Consider the following 18,020-nt stretch of genomic DNA (forward strand, 5'->3'; position numbering starts at 1 on the left):
ATTCATCTGATATGATATGAGGCAGAACAGAGGTTTAAGAAAGTAAATATTACTATCTTGGCTTTTTGTTATCTTCCCCAAAAAGCTATCCTTCTTGATAAACCACCAGAAAAAAAGTTGTTTAAGTTCTTACCTTTCTAACATGGGTAGCTTTTGTCTATTGAGATTCAGTCATCCAGGTCATGGCTATTTCAAAGGTGATTTTTGAAAAGGTAACTGGACTTTCTTTGTTTTTCCTGGAAGACATTTTTCTTCTTATCCAAGAAGCTTTTTCAGTTCTGACTGAATGGTGGAAAATGGAAGGATTTGTGTTCCTTGCAGTCATCTGGCTCTTAGCCCTCTTTCTAAGAGTTGTTGAGGCAGTGTAGAAGAGGTTTACCTGTGCCCTCAGGATCACCTAGGTTAATAGGTGCAAATGGGTGTGGAACTTTCTTGGAACTGCTGAAAAGACTGTGTTGTAAACAGGAAATAGGCGATGTCATATCCCTCCACCTTTGTTGAGAGAGAGAATAGTCCAATCTTAACGTAGATGACCTCTTTGACCCTTCTTTCAAACCAGCAGTCCTCTCTTCCAGAATGTGGAGTTTGCTGTCATCAAAAGAGTGATCTTTATCTTTCAAATGTAAATGGACTGCTGAATCTTGTCCTGATGGGTTTGTTCTCCTATGTTGTACCACATGTTTGTGAAGTGGTTGGTTTGTTTCTCCAATGTACAGATCTGCACTGCATTGTACTGCACATATCCACCCCAAAGGTAAAACCCTTGGCCCAGTTACAAACTGAGCAATGACATATGCAATAGCAAAACAAGTAGCAAAAGAAAAGACAGTCAGTTTGATTTAGTGATGAAGATGCTAACCTTGAAACCAGGAGACTCTGAATTTTAGTCTTGCTTTAGGTATGAAAGCCAACTGAGTGGCTTTGGGCCAGTCATTTAGTCAACCCACCTCATAGAGTTGTTGCTGGGGGAATAGAAGGAGGAAGGAATGTTAAGTATGTTTGCTGCTTGAGTTACTTACAAAGTAATAACAATAGGATAAAAACTCCAATAAATAAATAATGTCAACTCATAAAACATTTTGTATACACGTTTTATAGTTGACAACAGAAATAAGGGGGGGCAAAGAACAGACCACAGGGTAAATCGAAAGTACATTCCATTCATATTTTCTTCTGATTAGATGGCTGAAGCTTCTGCCGCGAAAAATGTAATTGGAGTGCATGATTGATGACTCTTGGCTATGGACGTTTTTTCATTGGATGATACACCTGGGGGGAAGCAGGATCAAGGGTGACAATGAATTATGTATCTCAGAGTTGGCTACGGTCAGATTAGTGCCGGAAGTAGAATGTTACCTTCAAATAAATCCTCTTTAGTTTTGGGAGTGTGGCTCAAGGCTCATGATTTAATTGAAGTAACTGCCGGAACCCTGATAACTAACACACTTCACTTCTGAAATTATTTATCCATTGCCAGATCCATTGCCAGTTATATTAATAGGGCAAAATCTTGTTCCATGGAGCCTCTGAAGTCATACATCATCTAAGGCTGAAGAAATATCAGACATTCTTGTGAGATGTTAATGATGACACTCAAAGTCTTAATAACATCTCTAAGGCAGATTGCCAAAATGTCCTTTCATGAGACTGTTATATTTAAAAAGTTGTTGACTTCTGTTTTAAAGGCTCGTGAAGGACATGCATGTATTTTAGCAACCACAATTGGTTCTGTCAACTTGATCATTAAGCGAAATGTCACCAAATGAAAATTAAATGACTCTGTGTTTATGATTTCAGCTTTCCTTAAGAGGCAAACTAAAGCCTTCAGCATGAAACTAACTAAGGCCTGCCAGTTTAATGCACCAGCTGTGGTTGGCACAATGGTTAGAATGCTGTATTGTAGGCTGACTGCCCACTATCAAGAGTTTGATCCTGATCGGCTCAAAGTTGACGCAGTCTTCCATCCTTCCGTGGTCAGTTAAAGGAGGACCAAGATTGTTGGGAGCAATATGCTGATTCTTAGAGAATGCTGTAAAGCAGTCTAGGTCATGTCAAAATTTTCAGCTTTCCATTTCCAAATATTAAGGAGTACTCAAAAGTTGTGACATGCCTTGGGGATTATAAAGATATTTTGTTTAATATAATTTAGATGTGCTTGGTAAGTAACTACATAAATACAACTTTTTAACATTTTCTTTGTTTCATTTGAAAGTACTATGAAGTGAGATACAAGTCTAAATGCTGTTGCTATTCTGTAAGTGCATTCTAATAAACTTGTTAAGGTCACAGAATTGAGCTTATCGCAGTTAGCACTTTCTAGGGATACACTGTGCTGCAGAAAAAAACAGCTCAGGAAGAAATAGTTTATTTAGGCAATCTCCCTGCTTTGGGGACAAGGGAGGAAAAAATGGTTCAGTTACAGAAAAAGTACTGACTGGCTATAATGGGGGATATGTGTCTAATACAGACATTGCAAAGGTCGTAAATGTACACATTGGTCCCAAAGCTACTTTTTCATCCCTGTTATAATTGTAAATAGTTGCTATTCAAAGCAGTAGCTAAATGACTATCTGTGCTTGGTATCATCCCCTGGAATAACCTACGGAAAGAAACCTAGCATTGGGGTTAGGTTATTCCAGGGGAATAACCCTGGAATAACCTAACCCTAACCCTAACATATGTATATCTACAGGTATATCTGAACTTACTATGCTTCTATATCACCAAAATGTTGCAATTAGAACTTTGTGCCCTTGGTGGAGAGTAACTAGAGAGAACCAAAACCAGAACAGAACCATCTCTGTAAATGAATGTTTTGTTTTTCTTCCTTCACAGCAAACCCCAAGACCTAACTGAGAATACCAAAATGGGTGGTCAGCCCCAGGACTCAAAAGCAGAAACTGAGGAGAACAAATCCAATTACCCAAATGAGGAGGGTGAACACGACAAGAAATCTCCTGGAGAGCAGGTTAAAGAGGAAAAATCTAAAGACCTGAAGGAACAGAATGCAGATAATACCCAGCCATCATTAAAAACATTAGATCTGCAGGAAGATAAAGAACCCTCAGCATTATATTCCTCTAGTTCATGGGAAAAAGAAACATCAGATTGGAAGGATGATCTATCTAGCTTTCTTACTCCCGAGAAAAGCACAACTATTTTTTCCTCCCTCATTTCAGAGCAGTAAGTCAGAGTAGCAGAAGATAAGATTATCAGGATTTTTTGGTCCTGCAGTTTAGAAGATAATTTCCAAAGGGGCCTCAGTTATACTCAGTTCAGTTTAATCTAACCTTTTCACTGTCTTTGTAACAGCTGTGTAACAGCTTCAATTGCTTAAACTATTACATGAAAGGGAAATCCTGTACTATATAATATTTATCTCATGAATCTTAAATTTCACATGCTAACTTTCTACAATATCAAGATGCAGTACATGGTTTTTTCATGTTGTCATCTAGCAATCTGAGTGAACATATTCATGATGTGCGAAGTCACTATATTGCCTTTGCATAACATGCTGAGCATGATCAATTTTAACTCTGATTTAAAATCAGGGATTTTGGTCACAGCCTATATATGTTTAGCAAATTCAACCATTTTTCTAATTAATAACTTAATGTATTTGCAATCACCAAAAAAGGGTTAACTCAGAAGCCAAAGGTGTGTCAAGTGAACCCAGTCATAGAGAGAATTGTCATCTGTTCCTAGTCTTGAGTTTATTTTTCTCCTCCTAGTACTGACACTGATGATCTAAAGACATCAACTTGGACTGAATCCCAATTGGTGAATCCAGAGTTGCAGTCTGAAGTTGAATCTGTTCCTGTATGCATATGGAAGAAGCCTACAGAATGGAAGGAAGAGGAACGCCGTTTTTCTATCCCAGCACGCAAGCCTTCCTTCCACAACCGCTGCGGCTGCAGTACAACTGAGTAAGCTAAGACATCAAGTGATGATGGGCTTTGGGCATTCCGCATATTATTCCACATGTTATTACATTCTTCTCATTGTTCCTCCTTTGTATGTTTTGAACTGTGCTGAGGTACATTTCATGGAATCTTGAGACAGAAGAAGCTGATGTTCAAGCAAACAGCAGGCTGGAATTTATGAAAAGTTCTAGATGGGAAAACTTTTGGCTACTGAATTATTTCCCTGAATGTTTGTAGTATTTGAGTATTGTAGTATTTGTTGTATTTGAAGGATCAAAATGTCCATGGCCAATGAATAGTGGGATTATCCTGCCCACACAATTGTATAAAGCCATTAATTTTAAGACAAAGTGAAGTAATTCGATAGCACCTTTTCTAACCAACCACTTTTATTATGAGGTACTTGTAAACTACAGCTCACTTCATCGGCTGCATATAGTAGATAAGCTAGTGTAGAATTTAAATTGGGATAGGTGGAAGATAAGTCAACTATGCAGTTGCAGTTTGCTCATCAGACTGATCACAAACAACTTAAAAAAATATGACATCTTAAAAACCATTCTGATTATTGTTTTATGTTCAAAGTCTTCCACTATTTCTAATCAAATCACAGATATTTTTTGATCATTTTAAGTTATTTTCTTTTGAACAAGGCACATTGGCTTTTATCACTGTAAATCCTTTATCTAGTCTGATTAAAATATTGGACTATACATTCTGTGCTGTCAGTTTCATTTTGTTTTAAAGCAGTTGAAAATGAAATTCAGGAAATACATTTCGGTCACTTTCCCAATATGCTAATCTTTTCATTTTTGTCTCTCGTAGACGATTGATCAAGCACAGCCCACTGCATCTTCCCAAAGCACCATTTCACAAAAGCATTATGTGGAGAAATCAAAGACCACTATTCAGAGGACATGAGGTGAGAGCAAGAGTTACAGGGCTGTATTAAGATCTAGTTTAAAAGTATTGGAGTTTTCCTAGAAAATTATCCATGGAAATGAGTAGTAGTAGTGTACGCTGAAAGACAGCTTTTCCATTACCACTATCACTGAACTTCTGCCGATCCCAGGAAGCATTAAGCATCCTTCCCCATACTTTCAGCTCAAACAAAGCCAGAGAAATGGGAAATAAAAGCATCCCTGTATGAACTGCATGCTTCTGTTACAAGCCCCTAAATTGTAGAGCTGTGTTTCACAACCTCAGCAGATGGGAATTCTTGGAGTTGAGTCCCCATATCTTAAAGTTGCTGAGATTAAAATAGTCTGGATTTCTGAATTGGCTTCTAATTAAATCATCTTTAAGCCAATCTTTTCATGAGAGATCACACTGAACCTTTTGGGCAAAGAAGCGTAACTGTGGAATTGTGTTATATCTGTAGAAAAAGTCAGAATTTTATTCTTTTTTGCCCCCAAATTGAAAGGAAACAGGGTTGGGGGTCTATTAGCAGGATTGCTCAGTGCGATGGCTCTTGTCCTAGGCACAATATGGAGAATAAAAGCATCTTTGTAATAAAAATGAAGAAAAGATATTCTTTGAATTATGGAATCATGCAGTGTTTCTTCAGCAGTATGAAGGTGGCTTCTCATAGCCTTTTTCCAAGCCATTTTCCCATTCCATCTTTATTATAACTATAGTATATTCAATCAACTAATTAAGGTAGGATGATGCAATGATTATAAGAGCAGGGCTGTGGCCACATCTTTTTTTGATGTCTTCTGGAATTGATCCCAACACGAGGCGTTTGTGTGACTTCAATGGCATTGAAAGTGGCAGAGGAGATAATCAGGCTCCTAAGGAATTACAGAAAGGTATCACACTTTGAGGCCATTATTTTCTTAGTTATGGGTTGGACTATAAGAACTCTTACAGCCCTATAATTCTATAATTTAGAGGCTCTTGTAAGTCACAATGGAGCAATCTCTTGATATGAGTGGCTCTTGGTGCTCTCTGAGCCTGATTGTTTTCTGAAGACATTTCATTACCCAAACTATGTAACATTATCTATGCATCCTAGCACTGATAATGTTGCTTAATTTGGGTAATGAAATGTCTCAGAGACCCCCAAGGACCCTTCATTTCAACTCTGAGTTACAAATATTCTCCTTTATTGGAATCTCCTGATAATCAAGATGGATACAAAAATCCTATTCCATTGAAGTGTAGACACTGGTTAATCATGGCTCAGTGGCTAAGACAGTGAGCTTGTCGATCAGAAAGGTCAGCAGTTCAGTGGTTCGAATCCCTAGTGCCACGTAATGGAGTGAGCTCCTGTTACTTGTCCCAGCTTCTGCCAGCCTAACACTTTGAAAGCATGTAAAAAAGCAAGTAGAAAAATAGGGACCCATTTGGTGGGAAGGTAACAGCGTTCCATTTGCCTTCGGCATTAAGTCATGCTGGTCACATGACCACAGAGATGTCTTTGTACAGCGCTGGCTCTTCGGCTTTGTAACAGAGATGAACATCGGCCCCTAGAGGCGGAAATGACTAGCACCTATATGCAAGGGGAAACTTTACCTTTACCTTTTAGTCATTAGATAAATGGTTTATTTTCTATGTCTGCCTTTGCAGCCTATATAATCTTCAGTTCATTGTGTAGTTACATAAATATTATAATGTAAAAAACACTAAACAAAGGCAGTATAACAGAAAAAAACAGTATAACAAAACAAAGGGAGAACAAAAACCTTTAATCAGATACAAAACATGTTTTGTATGTGTATGTTTGTTTTTAAAAATATTTTTTTTAAAAAAAAATCCTTTAATCAGCAACATGAGCATTTTGGAGACTTTTGTCTTTAATAAATTGTTATCTATTTACTTATAAATTTATAAGGTAGAAACCTACAGTTAAGTACAGGAATCCCATATATCCTGCTGAAGTAATTGAGATAAAGAAGGATTCTTTTGCTTTGAATTCAAATTAGTAGGTGGCTATAATAATAAGGCCACCTTGCCTTACATGTTAGCATTATGACAATATTAGGACTGAAGAGCTTCAAGTTTGCACAGATTTTCTTTTCACTTTTTATCATCACCTTTGTGCTTCTTCTTTGTTTATCGCTCATCTTTAATATTGCTGGAATAATTAGACTGGAATAAAGGTTTGGCCAGAAAATCTTTTAAGTTGCACTAGCCTTTACTTCATACACCCCTCTAACTTTACCTGGTCCAAATTAAGTTTGGAGACAAGAATGGATTCTTCCCCTCCCCCCTAAGAACAACTCATATCTGTACAGAAGTAAGATGTTGCTGTATATTTCTTCCTGAGGAAAAGTATAGTTGAGTGCATCTTGTCATTTCATCCTCCCCATTAGATCTGCTCACCAGAGAAAGGACTATTGAAGAATGTGAAAAGGAAGAAAGACTACAGGGCACTTACCAAAGCTCAGATGCTTAGGATGCTTTCCTCCAAAGGAAGCAACAGGTATTTGGGCAACCTAGAATACTTGATTTAATAAGAGGAACATCAACAATGAGTAAAGAAAAAGACAAAGCCCTTTTACATTAGAAAGCAAATATTTTCTTCCTATTGTAGATATTAAATACAGTATCTATTTGAAATCTGCAGCTTAATGTTAAAACAATCTTTTGCAGAGTAGAACTGAAAAGAGTAGAACTGTCTATTAAGGGCATCTGGGATGGGAGGTAACATTATTCTATAGGAATGAATATATTTTTAAAGTAAAGTAGAAGAGAGAGATAAGAGAGATTAATTTTAGAAAATGACACTACTTTCCAGATGACTAAAAATATGTTTGAAGGCTAACCTTGGGCTACTTCTACTCTAATGTAAGTTGCAAAAATGTCATGTTTCCAGAAGACACTGCTAAAATCCAGGTAGTCCTCAACTTACAACAGTTTATTTAGTGATCATTTAAAGTTACAACATCACTGAAAAATGTGACTTATGACCATATTTCAGACTTACAACCATTGCAGCATCCCCATGGTCATGTGATCAAAATTCAGGTGGTTGGCAACTGACTCACGTTTATGAGCATTGCAGTGTCCTGTGGCCATGTGATCACCTTTTGTGACCTTCTAACAAGCAAGTCAGTGGGGAAGCCAGATTCACTTAACAACCATTTTACTAATTTAACAAATACAGTAATTCATTTAACAACCATAGCAAGAACAGTCATAAAGTGGGACAAAACTCACATAACAAATATCTCACTTAGCAACAGAAATTTTGGGCTCAATTGTGGTCATAAATCAGGGACTATCTATAGGAATTTTCCACACTTGGTATGAGATTGCAAGCTAGCCGTAAGGTATTCAAAATAACTGAGTGTTTAAAATTAAAATCACAAAGAAGCACAATCCTAAGTATTAGGTCTTCCTTATTAACCATGTTATTCTCTGTTCACAGTTGCACATCAACTAACTACATTTCCAGATAGTGCCAATCTACTTTAGGCATCATAATTCTCAACCACCTTGAAAAACAGGATAAACTCTATGTTTCATCCCAATATCTCCTTTTATAACATAAATTTATCCTGATTGCTATCATTAAACCAACAAAATTGAAATTAGCTACAGGTGATTTTAAACCAGTTGCATCTGTAACAGGTAATAAAACTTAACTCGGGATTTGGATTGAAATCAACTGTTGCAAGATTACATCAATTTGAATAAGTATTAGTAGACACTGTACTATCTACTGTTCCAACGATATATAAAATCTGTCCTTTCTAAGATCTATATCTGGTAGAAATCCTAATACTTATTGTACATTATTACTCAAAGTAAAGCTCACATTTCAGAGATTCAAACTTGTGAGAAAATCAAATTTTACCTCCACATCTTCATCAATATCAGAAGAAAAAAAGTATCACTGTGTCTATGATTGTAGACACAGAAAAAAATTGTATGTGATTGGAAACTCAATCTTTTTTAATGCTATACTGATTTACCATATTGCAACTTTTGGAATGAATGTCTGTATCTGCTTTTTGTTCCTTCTCTAAAAAATAATCTGGTTTCTCTATCAGCTCATGATTTTGTAGTTTAAGTTTCTAAACAAGTAGGAATGGAGGCTTGTAGCCATTCATCAAGGTGCCGCCACTAGACTGGAAGAAGTTGAGTTATGAATGCAAGAAAGAGATAAATTAAAGAGATTGTATTTGTCAGCTGTTAGTGTGTGCATGTATCTTGGCAGGCAAAGTAAAGCTATGTACAATCTCTACACAACATTCTGTGATGAGGGAGAGCACTTTGACCCATGTCTTCTCCATGGAGCAAAAGGTAAGAAAGAATATGATTGCTTTTTCTTTGCTATTGAAATTAGTAGCGTATTTATTTATTTATTTGGTATGCTGCCCATCTCATACCAAGTATGTTTTTGCTTTTGTCAAACAAGTTGTTGCCAGACTCCTGTAAGCTTTTGTGGAATAATCTGATGAAAAGATCTAAAATAGATTCCACACTGAGGATATCTAGATTTCCTTAGGTGAAAGAAATCAATAATATAATTTGCTTTTAAGGCCTTTTAGCAGACTCAGAATATTATGTTTGCTTTCCCAGGACTCTCCAGGGCTTGCACCATTTTTACTGCCATCAGAAGGGGAAGAATTCACATCAACTATCTCCTCCTTACCTTACACACTTTGGGTATCCTCCTGTCCAAAGATCAGATGTTTCAAATTCTCCAGTTTATCCCTATTGATGGTCTGTGCTATTTCTTATCCTTGAGCCTAGGAATTTCATAAACTAATATTTTGCAGAATTTTAAACAAGTAATCCTTGTGTGCATGCTTGTTAGTGTGTGTGTGTGTACATGAAATAAATACGTAGAACATGTTACATTTGGTTCATTTATATATAAAATTATAAACTAACTAGTTGCCTCACATTTTTACCATTTTGTCTTGCCTTTCTTTTTCATACAGCGTATGGCAGTCTGGATTTTTATGACTTTTTGGATGTTGCACGTAACACCTTGCTCTACATTGATCTTGAGGGTATGTAGAATATTTCTCATAGATTTACAGTCAATATAAAATTATTCTGAATTTCTTTCTCACATTTTCTATGTTCTCAAGGTTCATGTACCTTTTTTGTAATGGCTCGTGTCCTTCCTCCTTCTCTGAATCAAATCTACATTTGTTCATGCCATTTTAAGTTTGCTTGTGGCTCTCAGATGTCATTAATGCTGCAATAAGATTCAACAGACAATTTGAGCAAGAAGGAAGGCACTGTTCTGTCCTTTGCCACAGATAACTGTAATGTCTGAAGGTTTTCCTAACCCTGATCAATACCTATCAAGTCACTAGCCTTTTAAGATGGCCAGATGCAGAACTGGAGGACTTAAAAAATTAGGAGTGACCATTTTATATGAATTTACAAAACTTAAAAGTTGTTTGAGGCCCAATTCTAAGATAATTTTATGTCAATTTTTAGCTATAGGATGGTTCTGAAACAGTGGTGGGATTCAAATATTTTTACTACCGGTTCTGTGGGCATGGCTTGGTGGGCGTGGTGTGGCTTGGTGGGCGTGGCTTGGTGGATGTGGCAGGGGAAGGATACTGTAAAATCCACATTCCCTCCTTGCCCCACTAACCTGTTTTCCAGCTCCGTTCTCCTGTTCAGGACAACAAAATAAGACCCAGCCAATCAGCTGGGACTCAGGAGGCAGAGAATTAGATGGGGGCTGGCCAGTCAAAGGTGGTATTTGCTGGTTCTTATAACTACTCAAAATTTCCACCACTGGTTCTCCAGAACTGGTCATAACCTGCTGAATACCACCTCTGTTTCTGAAACCTAATCACTACCAGAACCTCTGCAAGATCAGTGAAAAGTCTGGGCCAAAAATGCTTTACTGAGTATAGTATTTCTTCTAGGTTTTATTCGCATGCTACTGAAATTTTCTGTGAACATTCTGTGATATTAGTTTGGCCAAAGCTTGTGACCATAATACAGGTAGTCCTCACTAATTGGGACCAGAAACTCTGTCCTTGAGTTAAAACTTCCACACAACTTAACAGCAGCAATTCTGGCAGTCCCAGATGCCATCATTAAGTGAGAACTGCATGGGCTATTGAGCAAGAATCTCATGTGACTGCAACTTATGATTTCCTGCTGGCTTCCTCATTGATTTCTTCTCAGAAACTGGCAGGAAAGGTTGCAGATTACAATCACATGACCACAGGAATGCTGAAAGGGCTGTAAGTAAAGTGACTGGTCATAACACCATTTGTTCAGTGCCATCTTAATCATAAATTATTACAGTAAAAGTTATTCTCTATTATTCTCTATACTATACCTAGGTGATTATCAATTTGTGCTTTTTAATTGTCCTGTCCTGTTTTTGTTCTCTTGCATCTTCTGCAGCTTTTGAAAATGTTCAGAGGATTTTCCGAACCATTAAAAAGGATATGATAGCCATTGAAGAATTGGAGCCAATTTTAGCATGCTTGGGGGTCAGCCTTAGTCCCCTAATTATACAGCAAACACTAGAACACACTACAATTACCAGTAAGTATATGCCTATTTCAGTGTATGCTGGATTGGAAGAGATGGTACCACGTGTCTTTGGTCTTTGATTTCAACAGAAGAACCAGATTATTATCAGAGGCAGAAAGAAAATCTGAACTCATCCAAGTTCATCTCAAAGGAAATGTAAAGTCTATACTTCCAAGTTCTTTTTTAATATACATCAAAATTAAACACTAGAGCAGTGTTTCTTAACTTTGCAACCTTAAGTTGTGTGGACTTTAATTCCCAGAATCTTCCAGCGAAGGTTGAGAAATACTGCACTAGAGACATTGCCAATTTCCTTCCTTTATCATTCTATTATATTTATTATGAAGATAGAAGCTTTTACTATAAATTGAGATGAAAATTAGCTGCGTTGAAGAATGGGGAGGAAAGTTTTGAGGTTTTCAGGTAATGTTTTACATCAGTTACTCAAAATGACATTGTATTTTCTGTCCCAGTAACAACAAGTACATGTTTGACTGAAATGAATATCCATTCCTACAAAGTCCAAATACATATCAACTAATAAAAACCCAATTAAACCAATTGTGCCAAGACTACACACTTTTGATTCAATAAACCAATAAAGCTGGACTTCAGTAGTCTCCACTGTAGTGCTCATTCTTCAAGGTAGCTAAGATTCAGTTTATCAATAACAATAGTTAATCAGTAATTTGCCTAATAGGAAACTATAAGCATACGGATGTAAATGTGGGGAAAGAGATTCCTTTATACAGTACATTCCTGAAGTCTCCCTTTTTCTTTGACAGAGGATGGGAAATTGAACATCTCAGAATTTCTGTCATCTGTGAGAGGATTATTAAGTCAACACATGCGTAAGTGTTCACAGCTCATGAATTAGGTTCATGGTAAAATGTTACCTAGCCCAGTGGCCTCCAACTTTTCTGACACCAGGGACCAGTTTTGGAAGAAAAATTGTCTTCCGCAGATGGGAATGGAGGGGAGGAGAATAGCAAACTAGAGCCTGTGTATGTGCCAATGAAGGTTTGGTTACTTGCTCACCTCTTGCACAGCACAGTTCCTAACAGGCCACTGACTGGTACTAGTTCATTGCCCAGGGCTTGGGGCCCCCTGTTTTAGTCTGGTCTCTGTAAGTTACTTTTGGGTTGTTGTAAGTGGATGCTATCTTAAACTGATATAAAAAAAGATTGATGTACTATGAAAAAAAATATGTGTATAATTCCTAAAATTCAAAAAGTTATGGTATACTTATTTTCTGAACTAAAATAGAAGACACACTTTGCTTTTTTTTATTAATGGTTCTTAGAATATCCTATCTTTAGAAAAGCTCATCCTCCTGTGTTGTATTTATGAATCATTGATTGGGAAGGAGATAATTGGCTAAAAGGAGAGCAAAGATTATTAAACAAAATAAGCACTTCTTGAAGATAAGTCATTTATGTTGTTCCTGCATGAAGAATGATGGGTACTGTGGATTCACAATAAAATTGTAATTTTCTTTTTACTATACTGGTAACAATACCTCTGGGAATCATTGTGTAAAATATTGTTATTTGGCAGTATGAGTGCAGATAGCACTTTTATAGAGATTCCTTACTTCAGCTTGACACGTACAGTAGTTAATAATCTCATTACTTCTTCTGATTGTTACTTATAGATGAGTATGGTATTTTGGATGGAGAATCTTGTCAAGACTTTCCTACTATGGATGACTCTGAAGTAGAAAGGAGAAGAAATATTTTGCTTGATAAGGGGATACCACTTTGTTATGCTCACTTGATTGGATTATATGAACCAGATGAAGAGATCACTATTGACAGCCTAGAGAAGAAAGCAAATAAATTTCAGAAACCTGTTGGGCTAAAGCAAACCAACAAAGCAACAACTGCAGTTTCCATGGATGAAAAGGACAAAAAAGACCAAAGCACAGAGTGGCCAAAGATTAGATCAAAATATGGCTATACAAGTCATGACACACTGTTTCCATTAAGTTCCACTCTCCCACTTGGAGAAAGTAAACTAATGGCTACACAGTCAAAGACAAGATGGCCATTGAAAAAGCCCCCCATACTACCTGATCTTTCTTTAGTTCCTCATGCAAGCCTTAGTAGTGAAAGTATAAAGCAGAAAAAGAAGAAGAAAAAGAAGAAACTTTCCTTCCAAGATGATATCCCAGCTAGGCATGATGAAGACAAACAAGAACTTGATGAAGACAAACAGGAAATCGAAGCTAAGAGAGATGAAAGTGAAGATATGGGACATTTAGAAGATCTATCATTTCAGGAAGGTGGGTTTTGATATGTTGTACATTTAATGTAATATACACTTGAGCTTCCATGTTTTGGATCATTGAAATGTGGTTAATAAGTCATTTTTGACAGATGGAAGTCCAGTCTTTTCTTGAAAGTTTCCAGTGATGAAGCTCCCACAACTTCTGAAGGCAAGCTGTTCCATTGACTGATTGCTCCCACTGTCAGAAAATTTCTCCTTATTTCCAGGTTGAATCTCTCCTTGTTCAGTTTCCATCCATTTCAATAATATCAGTGTCAGCTGAAGTTAGAGTTTCTTATGGATACCTATTTAAGATTGTAGAGCTATTATCTACCAGGATTTTGCACTGCTTTAACCTTGACAGCTCATTGGTTCTTCCTGACTATGTTGCATATATCAACTTGCTTTTTACTCTGGTCTACCCTATATAATATTCTATATGAGCTTCAAATGTATTGAACTACAGCCCTTATAATTCTTCAGAAATCTCCATGAATCAATATTCCATTTTTGTCTTTTACTTTCTTATCCTGATATTCAGGCTTTTCAATGAGAAGCCTTATGCAGGATGATTTATGTATTTCCTCCTTTGAGCAATCATTCCCAAATGTTAGGTAGGACCAGACCCTGGATAGTTTTACTCATAAGATGTGGAGGACTACAGAATAATGGTATTAGATTATTCATGTGGATAATCAGTTCATTCCATCTATTTGTTTTATCAAACTAAAAGATCAATGGTGTTGGTATGTTCCATACTATTCTGAATATTAGGAAAATCTAATTATTGTCTTGTTGGATAAGCATTGAGATTTAGCAATAGCAAATAGCACTTAGACTTATATACCACTTTACAGTGCTTTACATCCCTCTATAAGCAGTTTACAGAGTCAGCATATTGCCTCCAACAATCTGGGTCCTCATTTTACCACTTCAGAAGAATGGAGGACTGAGTCAACCTTGAACTGGTCAGACTGTGCAAACTACTGTATGTTTTTGATTATCTATCATGACTACATTCTACATGGATATCCATTGTGAAGGCCAATAAAGTAGATGCAATCTAAAACAATCTTCCTCAACTTGTACCTTTCAGATATTTTGGGACTGCAACATCCAACATTTCCAGTCATAAAATCCAAAACAAATCTGAGAGTAGTACATTGGCAAAAGCTTCCTTAGAATAACCTAACCCATGAAGACATGAGCAAAACCCTTTTAAAGTTCCAAAGAATTTTAACAGAATTTATCTGCCTCATCCTAGCTAATTGATTTCATACTGTGCTATATTCTTGTCTTGTTAATTGCCCTCTGATATAGGTAGTCCTCAACTTATGGCCATAGTTGCTAAATGAGACAGTTGTTGGCTGAACTTTTCCCTACTTTACAACTTTTCTTGCCATAGTTATTAAGTGAATCACTGCAGTTCTTAAATTAGTTATATGATTGTTAAGTGAATCTGGCTTCCTCGTTGACTTAGCTTCTCAGAAGTTTGCAAAAGGTGATTGCATGCCCACAGGATGCTGCAACTGTCATAAATATGAGGCAGCTGCCATCCAAATTTTAATCAAGCGACCACAGGATGCTACAATGGTCGTAGGCATGAAAAATGATCGTAAGTCACTTAACTCACTTTTCTCAGTGCTGTTGTAACTCCAAATTGTCACTAAACGAATGGTTGTAAGTTGAGGACTATTTGTACTTTCCCAGGTTTCTAGGGAGTCATTTAAGAAAGCCCAGATAGGAAAGCTCTTTAGATAGCAATTCTGCAGACTTTTTGTTTGATTTTTTTCCTGTGAAGGGATTGAACTGGAGCCACACGATCCTTTATCATCAGCCTCACTGCCTTTTAATGACAGTGAGTAGGACATGACCAAGCATTCTGATGGTAAGCAGTCACTATGGATGACAGCAAAATGGGCATCTGTTGTGTGGAATGCTGCTTATCTCACATAGAAGGTGCAAACTTGTCCACAGTACTTTGCTGGACTCTTCATATCATGACAGGATTGGCCCTCTTGATACGCTTGGGGCAAATGACCAGCTTTTAGGATGCTTAAGAGGAAGACTAAGGAAGCAACACTGAAACCAGCTTCCTAGTGGGATGAACCAGAGGCCAAACATACATTTAGGAATGAAGCTTTTTCTTTCATGTCAGATACAGTATTGGTTATTGGAAAGATTGTCAAAGAGGAAGGAAAGGGGGGTTTCTAAACTGTAATTTCCTACTTTCAAACCATGAGCCAGAGAACAAAAAGATGTCTAACATTTGGATTCGATACTGGCTGCCATGCCAAACAACAATCTGGCTTGTTTAAAGTATCTTGCTTAGTTAGTTTTTAGCATACTTTAAAAAAAAAAAAAAAACTAGTGTTTTCCACCCTTGGCAACCTTGAGATATAGGATTTCAATTCCCAGAATTCCCCAGCTAGCATGAAGTCCACACATGCTAAGATTGCCAAAGCTGGGAAATGCTGCCCTTAACGCATGTATATAAATTGAAGGGTATTTTTTCAATCAGAGAAAAAAAAGTTGGCCACATTCAGAATCAGCTGAGTAAAACATATTCAAAATGTAAATTCTACTTTTGCTTTATATGAAGTGATAGGAGCAAGTCATAAAGATATCTGCGTCCATAATTGTCCTGGAGATTGTCATCATGGCCTATGAACAGACATTGGGAGAGAGGACTAGAAAAAGCCATCAATTTCTGATTTTTGAATTTAATGCATGAAGGTCATTGTTTCCAATGAGTCTTTGCTACTTATGTTCCTGTATTGACCTAAGTTTAGTAGATTGTATAAAAATCAGCTGCTACTGAAAAAAAATAAGACCATATGACTTTTTGCCTTATCATCCTAATAGCCCATGAAGCACTGATTGTGGCAGCCTGAAAGAAGTTGACGTGTTCTCTTGCTTTTAAATTTAAAGGGCAAAACCCACTAGATGATATTAATTGAAGAGGAATGTCTAATCTGCTTCTTTTTAGTGCACTAGGTTTTTGCTGTAATTTAAGAAGCAAGAATAAGAATAGTTAGCAACAATGACATCATAGTCAATTGCTTCCAACTATAGATACAGAAAGTATCAATATAAAAGAGTTAGCATGAGAAACAAGAGTTAACATCAGAAACTTCAAATTGTTTCAGCACACATCTCTATATAACATGTATTTTGCCCCAAACTAGCATGTTTTTTCAGCCTTACAGAATATGTTTGATGTCATCCAAATGCTTCTGGAAGATAGCATCAAAAGTCATGATCTGTGCTCCACCCTGAACAAACTGGGAATCGGCATGAGTGACACAGAATTCCAGGAAATGCTGCAGAATGCAGATGTGGCAGGTTAGTCTCTTCGATTCTTTTGGGTTTACATCTTAGCCAGTGGGTTGATGGACCAGGTTTATGATTGTGCTTCTATCTAGCTTTTATTCTGATCAAGCCCAAGAGTACCACCAGAAGCCTTATACCATATCAAACTGATGATCCTCACCTAACCAACCAAAGATATTGAGATGCCAGGAACAGAGCCCAAGACCTACAAGCAAACCCTTATGCTTATTATTGAACAGTACTACAGTACTTTCCATAAAAGATAAACCAAGTTCTCATGTTTTATTTGCCACTATCCAACTGTTAAATCACATAACCTGGATCTTTTTGTTTTATACTGTGTGTTTGTGCTGATCAACATGATTTTTCATTGTACGCATTGTATCTACATGCGCATCCAATTCTAATAATAATGTTGTAAACAGTTCTTTTCTATGCTCTGGAGTCCTTAATTGACCTTTAATTACTTAGTTCACTTTTCCACCCAGAAACTGAATAAATTACAAGTTATACCATGTGAAGTATTGGATAAATCTACTAAGATTGCAGTGAAATGGAACCATCAGGTCCAAAATTATTCTAGCCAAAATTCCAGTACATCTTAATTATACATTTTTTTCTATTTTGTGGAAGAATTAATAAGTTTTTGTCAGCATTGGTGGCTACTCCAATAGAGATCCAGTTATTACTGCTTTACTATCACATTTATTGACAGGAAATTAAACATGGATTCTTTAACCAGATTTATTGAGAAAGATGTTCAGTTAGACAAATTTCAACAAGTGGCTTCTTTGAAGTTTCTGACATATTATGTTCAATCTATGGAAGCAGGAATAATCGTGGCTTTTGTGTGAATTTGTAAAAATGGCTGTATTTTTAACTAAAGAAGCTACTCTTCTAGCATTGGAACCATACCATACCATAATAACCAGTTAATTCAGTACTACCTTTTTTACTACAAAGTAGGGGTGGGATGCTACCGGTTTGGCCCAGTTCTATAGAACCAGTACCTTGGAAGAGCAG

General features: G+C 36.8%; 1 protein-coding gene across 1 annotated transcript in view; it reads left to right on the plus strand.

Annotated features, from left to right (window-relative positions):
* Positions 1-2,866: 2,866 nt before the first annotated feature.
* Positions 2,867-18,020, plus strand: part of LOC113447846 (uncharacterized) — a 124,673-nt gene continuing 109,519 nt past the window's right edge. The window contains exons 1-12 of the mRNA XM_087917191.1: positions 2,867-3,183; positions 3,735-3,929; positions 4,752-4,848; positions 7,244-7,353; positions 9,094-9,179; positions 9,459-9,602; positions 9,824-9,895; positions 11,265-11,408; positions 12,182-12,247; positions 13,051-13,680; positions 15,466-15,522; positions 16,866-17,009. Of these exons, the coding sequence (XP_087773317.1) occupies positions 2,867-3,183; positions 3,735-3,929; positions 4,752-4,848; positions 7,244-7,353; positions 9,094-9,179; positions 9,459-9,602; positions 9,824-9,895; positions 11,265-11,408; positions 12,182-12,247; positions 13,051-13,680; positions 15,466-15,522; positions 16,866-17,009 (2,062 nt within the window). The remainder of the gene's footprint in view (positions 3,184-3,734; positions 3,930-4,751; positions 4,849-7,243; positions 7,354-9,093; positions 9,180-9,458; positions 9,603-9,823; positions 9,896-11,264; positions 11,409-12,181; positions 12,248-13,050; positions 13,681-15,465; positions 15,523-16,865; positions 17,010-18,020) is intronic.

This window comes from Pseudonaja textilis, chromosome Z, assembly GCF_049901715.1.
Source record: "Pseudonaja textilis isolate UNSWEBS1 chromosome Z, rPseTex1.2, whole genome shotgun sequence".
NCBI lineage: Eukaryota > Metazoa > Chordata > Lepidosauria > Squamata > Elapidae > Pseudonaja > Pseudonaja textilis.